Source organism: Desmodus rotundus, chromosome 3, assembly GCF_022682495.2.
Source record: "Desmodus rotundus isolate HL8 chromosome 3, HLdesRot8A.1, whole genome shotgun sequence".
Classification (NCBI taxonomy): domain Eukaryota; kingdom Metazoa; phylum Chordata; class Mammalia; order Chiroptera; family Phyllostomidae; genus Desmodus; species Desmodus rotundus.
The window spans coordinates 62373148-62389945 of NC_071389.1; the positions used below are offsets into that span (position 1 = coordinate 62373148).

General features: G+C 35.3%; 1 protein-coding gene across 1 annotated transcript in view; it reads right to left on the minus strand.

Moving 5' to 3' along the window:
• COL24A1 (collagen type XXIV alpha 1 chain) overlaps positions 1-16798 on the minus strand; it is a 307987-nt gene that overhangs the window by 226849 nt on the left and 64340 nt on the right. Inside the window, exon 12 of the mRNA XM_024565351.4 lies at positions 1682-1735. Within this exon, the coding sequence (XP_024421119.2) occupies positions 1682-1735 (54 nt within the window). The remainder of the gene's footprint in view (positions 1-1681; positions 1736-16798) is intronic.

Consider the following 16798-nt stretch of genomic DNA (forward strand, 5'->3'; position numbering starts at 1 on the left):
ATATAGTATAAAATATAGAGAACTATGAATCAATAAACTGAAAATATCCAGTTTATTCTTACATTTTAAAGATTTTTAAAGACTCGAATGCTTTTCAAGAAGTAGTGGGGAAGGGGAGGGGGGAGAATGGGGGAAAAGGTACAGGGAATAAGAAGCATAAATGGTATGTACAAAATGGACAGGGGGAGGTTAAGAATAGTATAGGAAATGGAGAAGCCAATGAACTTATATGTATGACCCATGGACATGAACTAAGTGGGGGGAATGCTGGTGGGAGAGGGGTGCAGGGTGGAGGGGCATAAAGGGGAGAAAAAATGGGACAAATAGCATAAACAATAAAATATATTTAAAAAATAAAATAAAGAGCAGATTTCAGAAAGTTTTAAATATTGCAGGAGTCCAACCCCAACAAACTTCATGCATATTTAACTGAAAAAATATTAAATAAGATCACATTTATTCAATATTTAGGCTTTAATATTAAATATTAAACAATATTTAATATTAAATAAGTGTGACCTTATTTAATATTTAGGCTTCACACTAGGCATGCAAGTCATGTGCCTCATAAGGACGTTTCAGTCCATAGTGAACGGCACATACAACAGTGCTGTACTGTATAGCCAAGGTGTGTACTCGGCTGTACCATTTAGGTCTGTGTAAGTGCACTTTATGATGCTCCCACAATGACGAAATCATCTGCAATGCACATCACAAAACACATCCCTGTCATTAAGTGGCACATATTTCAACATAAATGGTATTAAAGCAAAACAGTAAGTAACGCTTACTTTATTACGCTTGAAATGGGAAGCTCCCCAGAATCACGGCAAGAATAAGATAGTAAATATTCTACTTAAGATACTATTATAATCAAACTGGCTAAATTCACTAAATAACCTAATACAGTTATAGTTTATGAAAAGAAATAAAAAGAAACTAGTTTCAAATATTTTTGTTTAAGAACAAATGCTAGTATTTACATATGTGTAAATATAGAAACTCTTCTAATTTAGGCTATAAGAATTTTGTGGTTGATTCTAATTTTACCTTAAAATTTTGTGAAAAAATGTGTGCATGGCATAAACTGGGGGAATAGCTATTGGATGCTTTTTGAGGGGGAAAAATGAAGATATTTCTACCTATGCAATAGTATGAAAAAACAGCAATCCATCATAATTCTTTGATAATATAATTAAAATCATTTTTGAAGGGTGGCTTCCTAATCTGAACACAGATATCTGAACAATCCCAAAGAAGATTTCTCTATAAAATATTCAAAAGGCTAGTCAATGACATATTTGAGTCCAAAAGAACAGTCACCAAATGCACAATTTTTACATGAGACTTGTCAGTCCTTCATTTATATGAAAAGCTTCTTTCCCCCTCCCCACCAATATGCAACACAGTATTGTGATCATATATTTCTAATATTTACTTAAGCAGTCACATTTAACATGGTCAAAATAATGTCAGCGACTCTCTCTCAAGATACAGTATATTCATTAAACATCTTTGGTTTATTTCTCATGTTGTAAAAGTACAAACTGGAATGTGCACAGTGGTATTGAAACTGGCCACAGTGCTTATTCATGAATATGGTAATGAGGTGGGCAAGCAGGGTTGCTGTGCAGTCTGAGCGATGTTAGACTGCGAGGTCGGACCCTCTCAATTTACTCACAGGACTGCCATCAGGACCCGCAGGGCCTCTCTCTCCAAAGTCACCTGGAAAACCCTGGCCCGGGGAAAGAGAGAGAAATGTTAAACCTAAAATAGATAAAGACTTCAATTTTGCTGTGCTTTCTGGTAAGAAATTTAGTAATAGAAGATATTTATTTTCTAATCCTTAAATGGTAGTGCAACAAAAATGTGTATTTCTTTTGCATCAACACTTCACTGAGTTGGTTAAGTACAATATTTCTCTATTTCATAACAATTATTTCATATGCCATATAATATGTACAGAAAGCTAAGCTGGAGAAAATAGAAATTTGTTCATTATATAAAAATCATTGAATGAGGGGAACGCAACCAAGATTTCTAGCTGACCAATCCATTATGTCTGCTATTTTATGCTGTTCCTCTACTCACACCACAGAGACCGAAATGGCTAGTACCACGAAGCATGTGCTAGCACACTTACCATGTGCTAAGGGCTTTAAGGGCTTTGTACACATTATTAGTTCTACATTCTTTCATTTCATCTTCACAACAGGTTGAATGAATGAGAACTAGTGTTTTCACTTTTCAGTTGAGGGAATTAAAGCACAGACAGGTTAAGTCACTTGAACTCCCTATGACGGGTGGGACTGAGAACTAAAGAGTCCGTCTGATCGCAGACTTAGTGCTCTATTTCTGCTCCCCTGTGCTGAACACTGTTAACTCCCAATTACAAGACACAATATAACGTGCAAAAAAACATTTAAGTGCAATTTTATTGGGGAAAGGCTTAATGCACACAAACACTGCAGACATAAAATGTGGTGCCACTGAAAATTAAGCTTCCCAAATGCCCACTGAGAATTCTACATTGTAAAACCATGAAGACTAGTAAAGTAATACACTTTCTCATTACAAACTCTATTGTAAAGTAATAACTCAGTTACTCTGACTTTACATACTGCAGTTTTTCTCTAAAGATTTACCAGGCTACTCTAAAAATGATTTATATAACTTACTGTAAACACTTTAATATTTTTTATTTTAAAACATTTATAAGGCTAACAAAAAATAGTACTACAATGTTAGATTCTTAGGCTTTTTTTAATTGTTGTTCAATTAAAGTTGTCCCCATTCCCCCCTCCATTACTCTCCCCTGCCCTACCCACCCCCACCTCCCACATTCAATCCTCCCTCCCCACATGGACTTTGTCCATGGGTCCTTTATACATGTTCCTTGACGATCCTTCCTTTCTTATCCCTGTTAAGACTGTCCCCTCTCCCCTTCCCTCCCCTCTCCCGTCTGGTCACTGTCAGTTTGTTCCTTATTTCCATGTATTGGTTTTACTTTGTTCACTTGTTTGTTTTGTTGATTAGGCTCCACTTACAGATGAGATCACATGGTATTTGTCTTTCACCATCTGGCTTATTTCACTCAGTACAATGCTCTCCAGTTCCATCGATGCTCTCGAAAAAGGAAGAAGTTCCTTCTTTCTTTCTGCTGTGTAGCATTCCATTGTGTAAATGTACCACAATTGTTTGATGCTTTCATTTACTCATGGGCACTTAGGTTGCTTCCAGCACTTGGCTATTGTGAATTGCACTGCTATAAACATTGGGGTGCATAGGTTGTTTTTAATTAGTGTTTCAGGATTCTTAGGGTATAATCTCAGCAGTGGAATTGCCAGGTCAAAAGGCAGTTCCATTTTTAGTTTTTTGAGGAAATTCCATACTGTTTTCCACAGCAGCTGCACCAGTCTGCATTCCCACCAACAGTGTACTAGGGTTCCCTTTTCTCCACAACCTCACCAGCACCTGCTGTTTATTGATTTCTTTATGATGGCCATTCTGGCCAGTGTTAAGTGGTTGTAGTTTTAATTTTCATCTCTCTGATGGCTAGTGATGCTGAACATCCTTTCATATATCTCTGGGCCCTCTGTATGTCCTCCTTGGAGAAGTGTCTGTTCAGGTCCTTTGCCCATTTTTTAATTGGGTTGTTTGTCTTCCTGGAGTGGAGTTGTGTGAGTTCTTTATATATTTTGGAGATCAAACCCTTGTCTGAGGTATCATTGGCAAATATGTTTTCCCATAAGGTTGCTTCCCTTTTTATTTTGCTGATGTTTTCTTTAACTGTGCAAATCTTTTTATTTTGATGAAGTCCCATTTGTTTATTCTTTCCTTTACATCCCTTGCTCTAGGGGACGTATCAGTGAAAATACTGCTGCATGGAATATCTGAGATTTTCCTGCCTATATTCTCCTCCAATACTTTTATGGTGTCGTGACTTAAATATAAGTCTTTTATCCACCTTGAATTTATTTTTGTGTATGGTATAAGTTGGTGGTCGAGTTTCATTTGTTTGCATGTAGCTGTCCAGATCTCCCAACACCATTTGTTGAAGAGGCTATTTTTACTCCATTTTATGCTTCTGCCTTCTTTGTCAAATTTTAATTGACCATAGAGACTTGGGTTTATTTCTGGGCTCTCTATTCTGTTCCATTGGTCTATGTGTCTGTTCTTATGCCAGTACCAGGCTGTTGTGATTACAGTGGCCTTGTAATATAGTTTGATATCAGGTATTGTGATCCCTCCTACTTTGTTCTTCTTTCTCAAAATTGTTGAGGCTATTCAGGGTTGTTTATAGTTCCATATAAATTTTTGAAATGTTTGTTCTATATCTATGAAATAAGTCATTTGTATTTTAATAGGGATTGCATTGAATCTATACATTGCTTTGAGTAGTATGGACATTTTGATGATGTTAATTCTTCCAATCCATGAACACGGTGTATGCTTCCATTTATTTGCATCTTCCTTAATTTCTTTCTTCAGTGTTGTGTAGTTCCCTGAGTACAGGTCTTTTACCTCCTTGGTTAGGTTTATTCCTAGGTACTTTATTTTTCTTTTTGCTATAGCAAATGGGATTTTTTTCCTGATCTCTGTTTCTGATATTTCATTGTTGGTGCACAAAAATGCCTTCGATTTCTGAATATTGACTTTGTATTCTGATGCTTTGCCAAATTCACTTTTTAGGCCAAGTAGTTTTTTGGTGGAGCCTATAGGATTTTCTATGTACACTATCATGTCATCTGCAAACAATTACAGTTTTACTTCCTCCTTTCCAATTTGGATGCCTTTCATTCCTTTTTCTTGTCTGAATGGTGTGGCTAGAACTTCCAATACTATGTTGAATAGAAATGGTGAAACTGGTCATCCTTGTCTTGTTCCTGATCTTAGTGGGAAAGCTTCTAGTTTTTGCCCATTGAGTATATTTTCTGTAGGTTTCTCATATATGGTCTTTATTATGTTGAGATATGCTTCCTCTACTCCCACTTTGCTGAGTGTTTTTTATCATAAACAGGTGCTGTACCTTATCACATGCTTTTTCTGCATCTATTGATATGATCATGTGATTTTTGTCTTTCCTTTTGTTTATGTGATGGATTATATTTATTGATCTGTGAATATTGTTAAGATTCTTATAAACTCTTTATTTAGGCAACCCAGTATAAAATATTACATGTTAACAGACTGACAAAAATCATTCATTCACTAGTACAAGTACAAATGAGCTAAGTTGAAAAGATGGTTTAACAATGGAAATTTTATGCTATTTCTAAGACACAGTTAACTCATGCTAGAAGCAGTTTCTCTTATTCTGTAATCAGAGGATAATGCAAAAACCATCCATGCAGTCAAACATAATGTAGCCATACTCCCTTTAAAGTCAGTTGAAGTTCAGGCAGGTATTTTGCTTTCATTGTCTTTGGAAGTCAAATTCTGTTGTTAACAAGCTCACAAGTCTGCAATACATCATTCAAGTTGGTATGTGCTAATATGGGTATTTGAAAACATTTATGATGCATGGGTTATGGAAAAAGTGGAGGAAAAATACTGTAATAAATCTGAAACATAAGAGATGATTGATTTTTAGACAGATCATAAGTAGATTTTCCATAAACCTCAGTGAAATAATACAGAATGAGAGACATATTACATAATTCCATTAATGTGAAATGTCCAGAATAGGCACATCCACAGAGATAGAAAGCAGATTACTTGTTGTCTAGTGCTGGTGATATCAGGGAGAATTGGGGACTGATTGCTAATAGACGGGTTCAGGGTTTCTTTCTGAGGTGATGAGAATTTTCTAAAATTAGTGTGATGCCTGCATAACTCTGTAGACATACTATAACCACCAAATTATTTTTTAAAAGGGTGACTTTTATGATATGTGAATTGTATTTCAGTAAAGGTCTCCTGAAGAAATGAAGAAACAGTCAGCCTAAACAAGTAGCTGGACTGCTAAAGCATCCTTGGGGACTCACTCAGGATTGCCGACACGAGTGCTATCTGGGACTGATAAGCCCCCATCCTCACCCAGAGGGAAGAATTATTCTCCAGTTCCCACAAAACTCTGACCTCCACCCCCTAGGAAAGGAAGAAGGGAGAGGGGGGAGAACTATGATTAGTTCTCTACTTACCAAAAAACCTATACTTTCTAGAACCAGCATTAAAAAGAATAAAATATTAATTTCAACTTCTTGTCCTTCTGGTAGTTCAAACATATGTATAATAAATATGAGCTCTTCAACTTGACTCTGATCCTGAAACAGTTTTAAAATGAATAATACCTACTTTTAAAAGTTTTATGTATTATTTCTTCTCTCATTTTATTATCTGTTAAGCATTTCATTTTAATTTCTGATTTATTTTTACCCTTTTTACATGTTGATCATTGTACCATCAATTTTTGAAATACTTCCTACTACATCTAGACATATTTTCTCATTCTATGAAGTACAGTACAGTCAATGCCACAAAAATCGTATTTGGGTATATATCGAACATGTATTTTCTTTTGAAGAACATCAATCAATTTTATATTATTGAAAATATCACTGTTTATTCACCATTTATTTAGTTGTTATTTCAATTCTTGTAACTACATGCATAATATTTTATCTTTTAATGCTGAAGAGGCTCTGTATTCCTTTAATAATGAAATTTATTATTTGCAGCCATATATCTTCATTTTCAAAAACATGATCTTAAAGACGGCTTGTGAAATATGGAACAATAGTGGCAAAACCCTTTGTCTTTGAACTTAGAATACAAAGGACAATTCCTACAGTTTCTTTCACCACTTGAAAGAATTTGTTATAAAATAAATTACTAAATTCTGTCTCATGTTTACCCACTAAACTACTATAACCATTAATTTAAATCAAATTGTGCTCTCCTAGAAATATCCTGACCTTACCAAAATGTAATGGCCATTTTCCAGAATTATTATCCATAACAAAGCTTGAGTTTTTACCTTCCTTGCCCAATTTGCCAATTTCATTAATGTAATAACCATCTTTTTAATGGGTATGCCAGAGTTGCATTATTGCTTCTGTGTAGACCCTGATCCTCTTCCATACACTTGTATTGTTTTGATCAATTTTAAAATTTTATTTTATAAAGAATATGACATTTCAGGGACTTTAGTTGATCTCTTCAATTTGTGAATAATTTTCTTGCTCATTTCCACTGTTTGGTCAGTAGAGCAGACAGACTTTTAAGGTGACCCTTAATGACTTCCACTGCCTGGTGTTCACATCCCTGTGTGGTATCCTTACTGGGAGAGTGCATGAGACTATGACCTGCTTCTCCTAACAAACAGAATAAAGCAAAGGTGAGAGGAAGTAACTGATGTGATTATGTTACACGATACAAGACTCCATCCTAGCAGCCTGGAGCTAGTGACTTCCTTTTGAGCCCGAGGAAATAAGCACCCACATGGCAGGGAATTGCGAGTGCCCTCTAGGAACTGTGGACAGTCCACAAGACCTAAAGGAAGTTCGTAAGAGCCAGCAAAAGCCAGGGCCCCCAGTTCTACAGTCCTTCCACAGCCTCCAGGAAATCATTTCTTCTCACAACCTGAATGAGTTTGGGAGTGAACTCTTCCCCAGTAAAGCCTCCAGATGATAACACGGCCAGCTGACATTTACATTTTAGGCAGAGCTTATGACCCTGAGCAGAAGGACCAGTTAAACCTAGATGGCTGACCTGTGAGATAATAACTGAGTGTTGTTTTAACCCACTAAGGCGGTGGTATTTTTATGCAGCAAAAGGTAGAAAACTAACAGAATTGGTAATTAAATGTTCTTTAAATAGAGGAAGTATAAAGTCTTACTTGCAAATTTTACTATGCAGTAATGCTCAATATAAGACTACTGACATTGTTTCTGGATTTTTAAAATTTAAGTAAATCACTTCTTTGAATATATTTACTGCTTTTTATTTTATTTATTTTAATCCTCACCTGCTAATATGCTTATTGATTTTAGAGAGAGAGGAAGAGAAACATGGGTGTGAGAGAAACATCGATCAGTTGTCTCCCATATGCACGCCAACCAGGGATAAAACCTACCACTTAGAAATGTGCCCTGACTGGGAACAAAACTGCAACCTTTTGGTCTATGGGACAAGGCTACCATCAATCGAGACACCCGGCCAGGGTCACTTTTTTTTATTGCAAATTATAATTAATGAATATATTTGTTGAACTAAAATTTTTATATTAACTTTTTAAAATCTTTTAATCTACAAACAACAAGTGTTGGAGAGGTTGTAGAGAAAAGGGAACCCTAGTGCACTGTTGGTAGAATTGCAGACTGGTGCAGCCACTATGGAAAACAGTATGGAATTTCCTCAGAAAACTAACAATGGAATTGCCTTTTGACCCAGCAATTTCATTGCTAGGATTATATCCTAAGAACCCTGAAACACCAATCCAAAGAACCTGTGCACCCCAATGTTCATAGCAACACAATTCACAATAGCTAAGTGCTGGAAGCAACCTAAGTGCCCATCAGTAAACGAATGGATAAAAAAACTATGGTACATTTACACAATGGAATTCTATGCAGCAGAAAGAAAGAAGGAGCTCCTACCCTTTGCGACAGCAAGGATGCAACTGGAGAGCATTATGCTAAGTGAAATAAGCCAGGCAGTGAAAGACAAATACCATATGATCTCACCATTAACAGGAACCTAATCAACAAAATGAACAAGGAAGCAAAGTATAGCCAAAGACATTGAAATTGAGAGCAGGCTGACAATGACCAGAGGGGAGGGGATAATGGGGGAAAAGGATGAAGGGTTTACAGGAACAATTATAAAGGACATATGGACAATAACAAGGGTGGGGTAGAAACAGGGGAGGGAGGTGGGGAGGGTTGGGGTGGTGGGGAGGAGTGGGGGGAAAAAGCAGAAAACTATACATGAACCACAATAAAAAAAAGTTAAAAAATCTTTTAATCTAATTAAATAGCTATTTAAAAACGTAACCATTGTAGCATTTTATATCCAACTAATTGCCAATGTAAGTAATTTTCATCATGCTTAATGAATTTTGTGTCTATACCTAAGAAATGCAATTTTAAGAATAATATGAATTAATAATGTAAAATGTTTTGCCGTCTCTGGGTGCAGCTATTGCAAATATTGCACTAATTCTACTACCTTTGAAACCACAAATCAGAACACAAAGAGAAGCAAGAAAATAGAATCTCGGCATTACCAGGAAAGAGTACTTCATTATACAAGAGACTATTGCATTCACACTGAAAGAAGAATTAGATAACTTAATTTTTTCTTACAAAGTTTTTAAAAATTGTTGTTCTATTACAGTTGTCCCAATTTTCCCCTGTTACGCTCCCCTGGCCCACCCACCCCCTGGAAAGGCCTAGTTAGAGAACAAGTGTAAATGACCCATGGACAGAGACAACAGGGTGGGGATTGACTGGAGATAATTAATTCATCTTTCCTCTCACCTAGGTATTTCTATTTCCTGCTCAAATCCTCACCAATATCTTGAGCAGCTTCTGTCTCTAATGACAGCACTGGTACCATCTATAAACCTTCATGGCATTCAGACACGAGGTTACAGGCAAGATATATGAAGAACAATTTCTCTGAGGCCAGAATATCATTAAACTCTAGTGGTTAGCTTCGAAGATGGAGCCCTCCACGATTCTCACTTCCTGGGATTAATGTTCTTGTGTAGTCCCCTCCCAAAATATAGACACGAGAGCGTGGGACTTCTAAGGCTAGGTCATAAAAGGTGCTACACCCACCACCTTGCTCTCATGCATCACTTACTCTGGTGGAAGCCAAAAGCCAGGTCATAAAGACATTCAAATTGCCATGTGGAAATTTCCCAGGAGGAGGAAGTGAGGCCTCCCACCAACTAGCGCCAAAACAGCCAGCCAGAGGGGCAAAGCAGATCCTCCAGCCCCAGCCAAGCCTTCAGTTGCCAACAGTCCTGCCCAAAATCTTGACTGCAACTTCATGAGAAACCCTAAACTAGACCAATCCAAATAAGCCACCCAATTTCCGACTGACAGAAAGTCTGTGAAATACTATATATTATTGTTGTGTTAAATCACTAACTTAGAGTATTCTGTTACACAGCAATAGAGAACTAACACATTGTAACAAGGGAGGATGTCTAGAGTTTCTATGCCAATTTAAGGGGTGGGTCCTGAGGGATAGGGGTACTTTTGGGGGTTTTTTTAAATACTTTTATTTTTTGTGATGTTCAGTATCTCAAAAATCCAGAGCTCAGATCAAATCTGTCTCTTTGCCTGGGTCTAACAATGGTGCTGTTATCAAACATGGTAGTTTTCTAACACTAAAACAAAACAAGTATTCTGGACTTCGCATGCTTGAATATATGCGGTATTAGTATTTCAGAACACATGTAGATACTCCACTGGATAGTATAAATAAATACCTTGAAGCAGTGGAAAACTTATTCCTCAGGGAGTCTTAAGAAAGTATTATTTTCCTAGTTCTATACAGAAATTAGAAAAATAATACATATGAAATACTTAGACAAATATGAGCGCCAAAATAACCATAAAATACTAATGACTACATTTCTAAAATTTAAAAAATGAAAGCAATGAAAATCTTTTGTTAAAGGCTAGTTAATTATGAACACATTTTATTCTTTCTAAATAACAAAGATTTAGGAACAACATATTCAATCTAAAATAGAGATAAATAAAAATTTTCATAAAAGGCATATGGACTAACTAGGCATTAGCAATAAAAACAGAAATTCGATATTTTCCAAGACTAAGCAATTAAAAGAGACACTAATTTACCTGGGATTAAAATAAAACCTAGAAGTTAATTCTACACATTATACATATGAATACATATTACCAGAAGTCCTGATGTTTTAAAATCCTCCGAAAGTGAACCATAATTACCGCAGGAAAAGGCTAGAGTGTGAAGTACGCTGCGACAATCCAGATTCTACCCCTTTGTTCTCCTCACAGGGAGGGCAATTCAATCCACACTTCAAGGGCTAACCATGTCCTGATGGCTGGGATGAATTTTAAAACTAGATAGGAATTTAAGGACTTCTAGTCCAATCTTCAGAGACTTAGTTTCAAGTCAGGCTTACTGTTAACCTAGCTATGATTTGGACCTCGGTTCTCAGAGTCGAGTTCCTGCCTTGTTCTTAAAGACTGATTACAGCCTTGTACTCCAGTTCTAGGAACTGCACTCTCCCTTATTCTTGTGTCCAAAAACCAGTTTTGGTACAAAGTATCATATCCTATCCCTCGATTATAGGGGCCCCACTTTATTCTTACTATTTTTTCACAGAGAGAATACAGTCCCTAAACCCAAGCCAAACCCCCCTGCCATAAATGCACTCACATTTTCCCATTCCTGATACTGATAACCTACAAGACTCTGGGTTTTCCCTTAATGTATCTGCTCTGAAGACAATTGCCTGGCTGAATTTCCACTTGTTGGTGTCATATCTTTGTGAAAACTAGCCCTCCCTAGACTTTCCCCAAATCATCAACTGTAGTTCATCGAGTGTCCATCCCTCTTCTCAGTATGTGCCCCCGCCTTGAAAGGAGGTTTAATTCAGAGACTTGGGCTCTTCCACACATCTTGCTAAGCTATAGTTAGCCAAATATACTTATTATAGACTACACCTAGTAAAGTAGAATCCAGAAAATACATTTTTCCTGAAAGAGGCAGAATCACTTAAAAATTAATGAGTTTTTTTGTAGTGCTCTAGCAACAGTAGTATTTTATGATAGAATTGCAACCTTTTCCTAGGCAAAAGAAAACACTGTCTCCAAAGTTTCCATAAATGTATATACATGAAATACCGTGCAATACAAATTTAAGATGGTCTTGAGCTAAGGATAGAAACTAATAACAGATGTCTAACAGAAGGATTTTATATTTTGAAATTCTAACACTGGAATTAGAAGCCAAAATACAGTTTACTTTAAATAGAGTCTTGTAACGGAAAGATGTGTAAGGAAAGGAGACACTCCTTTCTATAATTAAGAAAGTAAACATCTTGGGAGTCTGAGTGTTACAATGCACGAAGGATGTTATTTTTTCTTCTAGTGCAAGGCTGTGATATTTTGATTTTCATAGGAAGAAAACTGAGTACCCTTTTTCTCTTTGCCAAACTTTAAATGTAGGATGATTTTTTATATTCTATTCTTATCAGGACTGAAAAACTCCTTAGAAAACCTCTCTATTTTGACAACAGTTTGCGAGTTGTTGAGAGTAAACTCCCAATCTCCAATTTCAAGCTTATTTTCAGTCCAGGAAAGTCAGTTCTGCTGTATTTTAGGTCTGTGGAGCCATATATATATGCATAGCCAACTCAGTACAAGAGACTACCGATTAAGTCAGTCTGGGAGCCCTGTAAAATGCCCTTTTTCCCCCAAAGCAACTGTAGAATTTCCTGACAGTGGCACCACAGAATGAAGTTTGAAAACCTTGCATTAAAAAGGAAGCTACTTTAATTATATAATATACATAAAATCTGAAGTCAAAAAATACATACATGTCCTCTTTCCTTGCTTCCCCTTTTTAAAAAGAGTTCTTTTCTATTGTTAATCAGTGGATGGATCTGACTCATTAGATATGTTCCAAGAAGCTTCTCAAATAAAGACAGTAAAACATGTAAAATATTGTGTTTCAAAGAGTCCTGACCAATAAAGATTGTCTACTACTGTATTTAAATCTCTGGAAAAATAACTCAAGCTCTATTCACAGAGAGTGAGAGGAACAAATCAATAGCCTTTTGGGCTTCCCCATCTCCAAAGGCTGATTTTGCTGAATGAATGCACCTCGTAGCACCCAATGACATACGGAGTGTAGGAGGGAAGGAGAGGAAGAGAAAAGAACTGTATCATATCCAAAAGCATGAGTACACAATATTTTCTAATATGTAACTAATTACATGAGGTCTTTAAAAGTAATTGCAGTGATTAGTAAGCACTGTATACTAAGATCTTGAAATCAAAAATTGCTTGTAATGCAGGAAAAAAAACCTCCTCAAATGCCAACAATCTAAGACCAAGGAACAAATGAATTTGCTAATATAACTACTTTTACGTACTCTTTCATCCTAAAATAAACCAAATTCCTAACAAAACCAATTTTCCTACTTTTCCTGGTTGAAAACAAAAACAGATTTTGTTACGAATATCAACTAAATAGTAAGAACAATGTTTTATTTTGGGGACAAAGAGTTTTCTGGGAGGAATTAATGTGGAATAACTTTATAACACAAACACTAAATTTAAAAATATCAGGATGAGGCTAAATAATAAATAACTCTTGAATAGCCATAATAATATATTTTCAATAGCATTCACATAATATTTATACTGTCTTGAAGATCTCTCTTACTTGTGAACCTATAATTTTACTTTAAAACATACAGACATCCCTAAGGAAGCTGGCTTACAGCTTAATTCCATGCTTAGTGTTTACTCAGAGAAATAAATGATCATTTGGCCAGCTATCTGAGTATATGATTTACAGTACCATTTTTCAAAACCTACGCTTAGCAATATTACTAACTTGTTGAACAGTCATAAACAGGATTGTCACCACTCCTCTGTGATTCCATGTTATATGTATATGTGACATGTCGATATATGTACATGTAAATACTGTATAAACTATGCGTATCAAAGACAGACTTCAGTTCGCAGGTTAGAAACCAACTCAGTAATCCAAAGAAGCTCATCTTGATTAATACTTAGAAAAACATGAACTTGGACTTTAAAGTTTTCTATGCCTATTATCTTCACTCTTTTTAACTGTCAGAATGTTTCATATCACACATAATACAGAAAGTGAAGTGATTTATTTTAATAGTTTCTGGCCTTAACTTCAGACTTTAAGAATCTAAGTATAAACTTACAGAGTGATCTAAAAAGAGCTACTGTTGTTCTACAAATTATATGTTAATATAATTATTTAAAACTGAATCATACTATTCTATATTTATAAGACTGAATACTTCTAGCTAATTAAAATTTGAGTAACAAGCTAATCTGAAACACAGAAAAACTAATTGAGTTAATTAAAGGGAAGAGATCATTGCAATAAAGTATGTCTTTTAATAATATTCATACTAATGATAGTAAATTAAATAACATGGGATCCACAGAGAAGTAGCCTAATGAAGCATCGGCCCACATTTCTAAATATCTCTGAAACGGCAGGAAACTGGAAATAACAATCTTTGACACATGTAGAGCCAAAAGTTTCTTAGATACTGGTACTTTCAGATTGCAGCATTTCTAGGTTACTGTAACATTCTTTCAGATACACAGGTTTCTGTCTGTATGGAGGCCTAGCATCCTTTAGTTCTACTTCTGTATTTGAATATTTACTTCATATATAACAACAAAGAGTATACGAGATTTAATAAACTGAAAATGGCCATATCTATATTCTATACAATTAACATTTTCCACCTCAAAGAGAGTGGACATATTATTAAAAGATACTTTCCCTTTACTGCTCTTTAAACAGCAATGAGACCAGTCTTCTCATGGGATTTAATCAGCTAAGTGGAAATACAAGTGTCTCACAGGAACTACTATAAAGGACACATGGACAAAATCAAGGGGGAGGGTGAAGGAGGGGGAGGGAGGTGGGTTTGGCTGGGATGGGGTGGAGGGATGGGGAGAAAAGGCATACAACTGTAATTGAATAACAATAAAAATTTAAAAAAAAAGAAATACAAGTGTCTCGTGATGTACAGTATTCTTTGCTAATATAGTTGCCCTAACTTAAGGTCAAAGCTATCTGAAGATGATTTTACTTAAAAAAAAAAAAAAAAGAACATAAGGAAGCATTTACACATAGGATAACATTCTGGAAGAGTCTGTGAGGTCAGCCTTGGCATAATTTACCATGTGGCTGTAACTCTATCTTACTCTAAGTACAGTGATTTCCTCATAAACATGGCCAAATAATTTTGTGGTAAAGACAAAGAAAAGTACACATAGTATACATGACATATTATAGCGCCAGACAAAGTTTCTATTATAAACACTAGGATACATGTGTCCTTCAAATATTTTTTAAGTATCTAAGTCTATTACAAAAGAATATTTTTCTTTATTTTTATCGTTTATCCTATTGCAGTTGTCCCTTTTCCCCCTATTCAAAAGCATATGTTTTTAAATCAATAAAACTTTACAAATTTGTAATGTAAAGAAAAGTACAATCAAACAAAGAACTCAGTAATCATTCCACTCACTATTTTTCCAGTTTTTCTTGAACTACCCTTTTGAATTCAATAGTATCTGTTGGATAATTTTGTAATTCCCCATGGAGTAAGAAACCCAGAAATTATCTATAAATTTCTACAGACAATTTTATAGGAACTACATAATACCTATACATTGCCAAGATAAAGTTAATATTTATATCAGACCAGTCATATTAATCAATAAAGTTGGTAGCTACTGAAATGATGTATCACAAGAGCTTTGAGAAAATATTTTCTCACCAACAGCTAAAATTCAACCATTGCAGATTATTTTTTTTGTCTTAAACTACATTTAAAATATAAATGCTAATAGGTAAGGTAATATTTAAGCACTGGAAGTAATTGATATTGTGGCATAAATAACTTAATTAGTTCTTTTACTGACAGCATACTTTGATAAGAGGAGAATAGAAAAAAAATTAAACACAGAAGGAAGAATGAAAGAATAAAGAAGATACACTTAACCTATTGTCAATTCTGAGACAGCATACACATCGGCATATTTAATTTAAATATTTCACACATAATAAATAGACAAGTATTTTTGCTGAGATATGAGCTATGTGTTTGAAGGCTAAAACCTAAAGAAATAACATACCGGCGTTCTGAAGTATAGTAGGGTGTAACTAAATGAGGTAGCATACAGAACATTTAGCAGAGCTTGGGAATAAAAAAATGGTGATGACGGTAATGGTGATGGTAAAAGTTTCTGTTGTTGCCATAAGATTAGTCATGAAGTTCAATGTAAGGTCAAGAAAACAAAATGTTTGACTTATTTTTTATTTCTTGACAGTTTGGTAAGTTCAATCTTAATAAATTAAAATCTTTAAAGTGAGACTTTAAAATAATTTTTATCATACGTTGTCTAAATGTCATCGAAAAATAAATAATGCTCTTCTAAGCAGTGCATAGCGGACAGACAGCAGAATATCTAAGACGTGAGGAAAGGATCCTGGATTTATATTCAGAGGAGCTGGGCTCAATTCTTGACTCTATCAATTTTACTACGTGATTCTGAGCAAGTCTTTTGACATGTACCTTCAGGAAATATTGCAAAGCTCAAAGGTTAAAATGCTTTACAACAATATAAATATTCTGGAGAGATTTGTAATCCCTTAGCATTATGACCAAGAGTTTAGTCATATACACCAAAATTTTAGAAAAGGTGTCATGAAAAGCAATTTTCTTCCTCACGGACTAGAGAACACAGTGCAGCACAGACAGCCTCACCCTAATAAATATCTTTGAATAGCAGTAAAAACAGTACGTGCGAAAAGCAGGTGGCTATTTTGCTGTGTTAACTCAGCCAGCCGGATAACCTGAGGATGCTTCCCTTACCACAGTTAGCTCGTTGTTAAATAATCGGATATTGGATGATGTCAAAATTTCCACCCATATCTGAAATTATTACGTTATCTGGAAAAATTCATCCTCATTGATTTTTTTACCTGAAAATGTAAGAAGTATTAGGAAACTAGTTTCTCAGCTAACACCTGAAGCAGGTATGTAAAAAACCTCTAA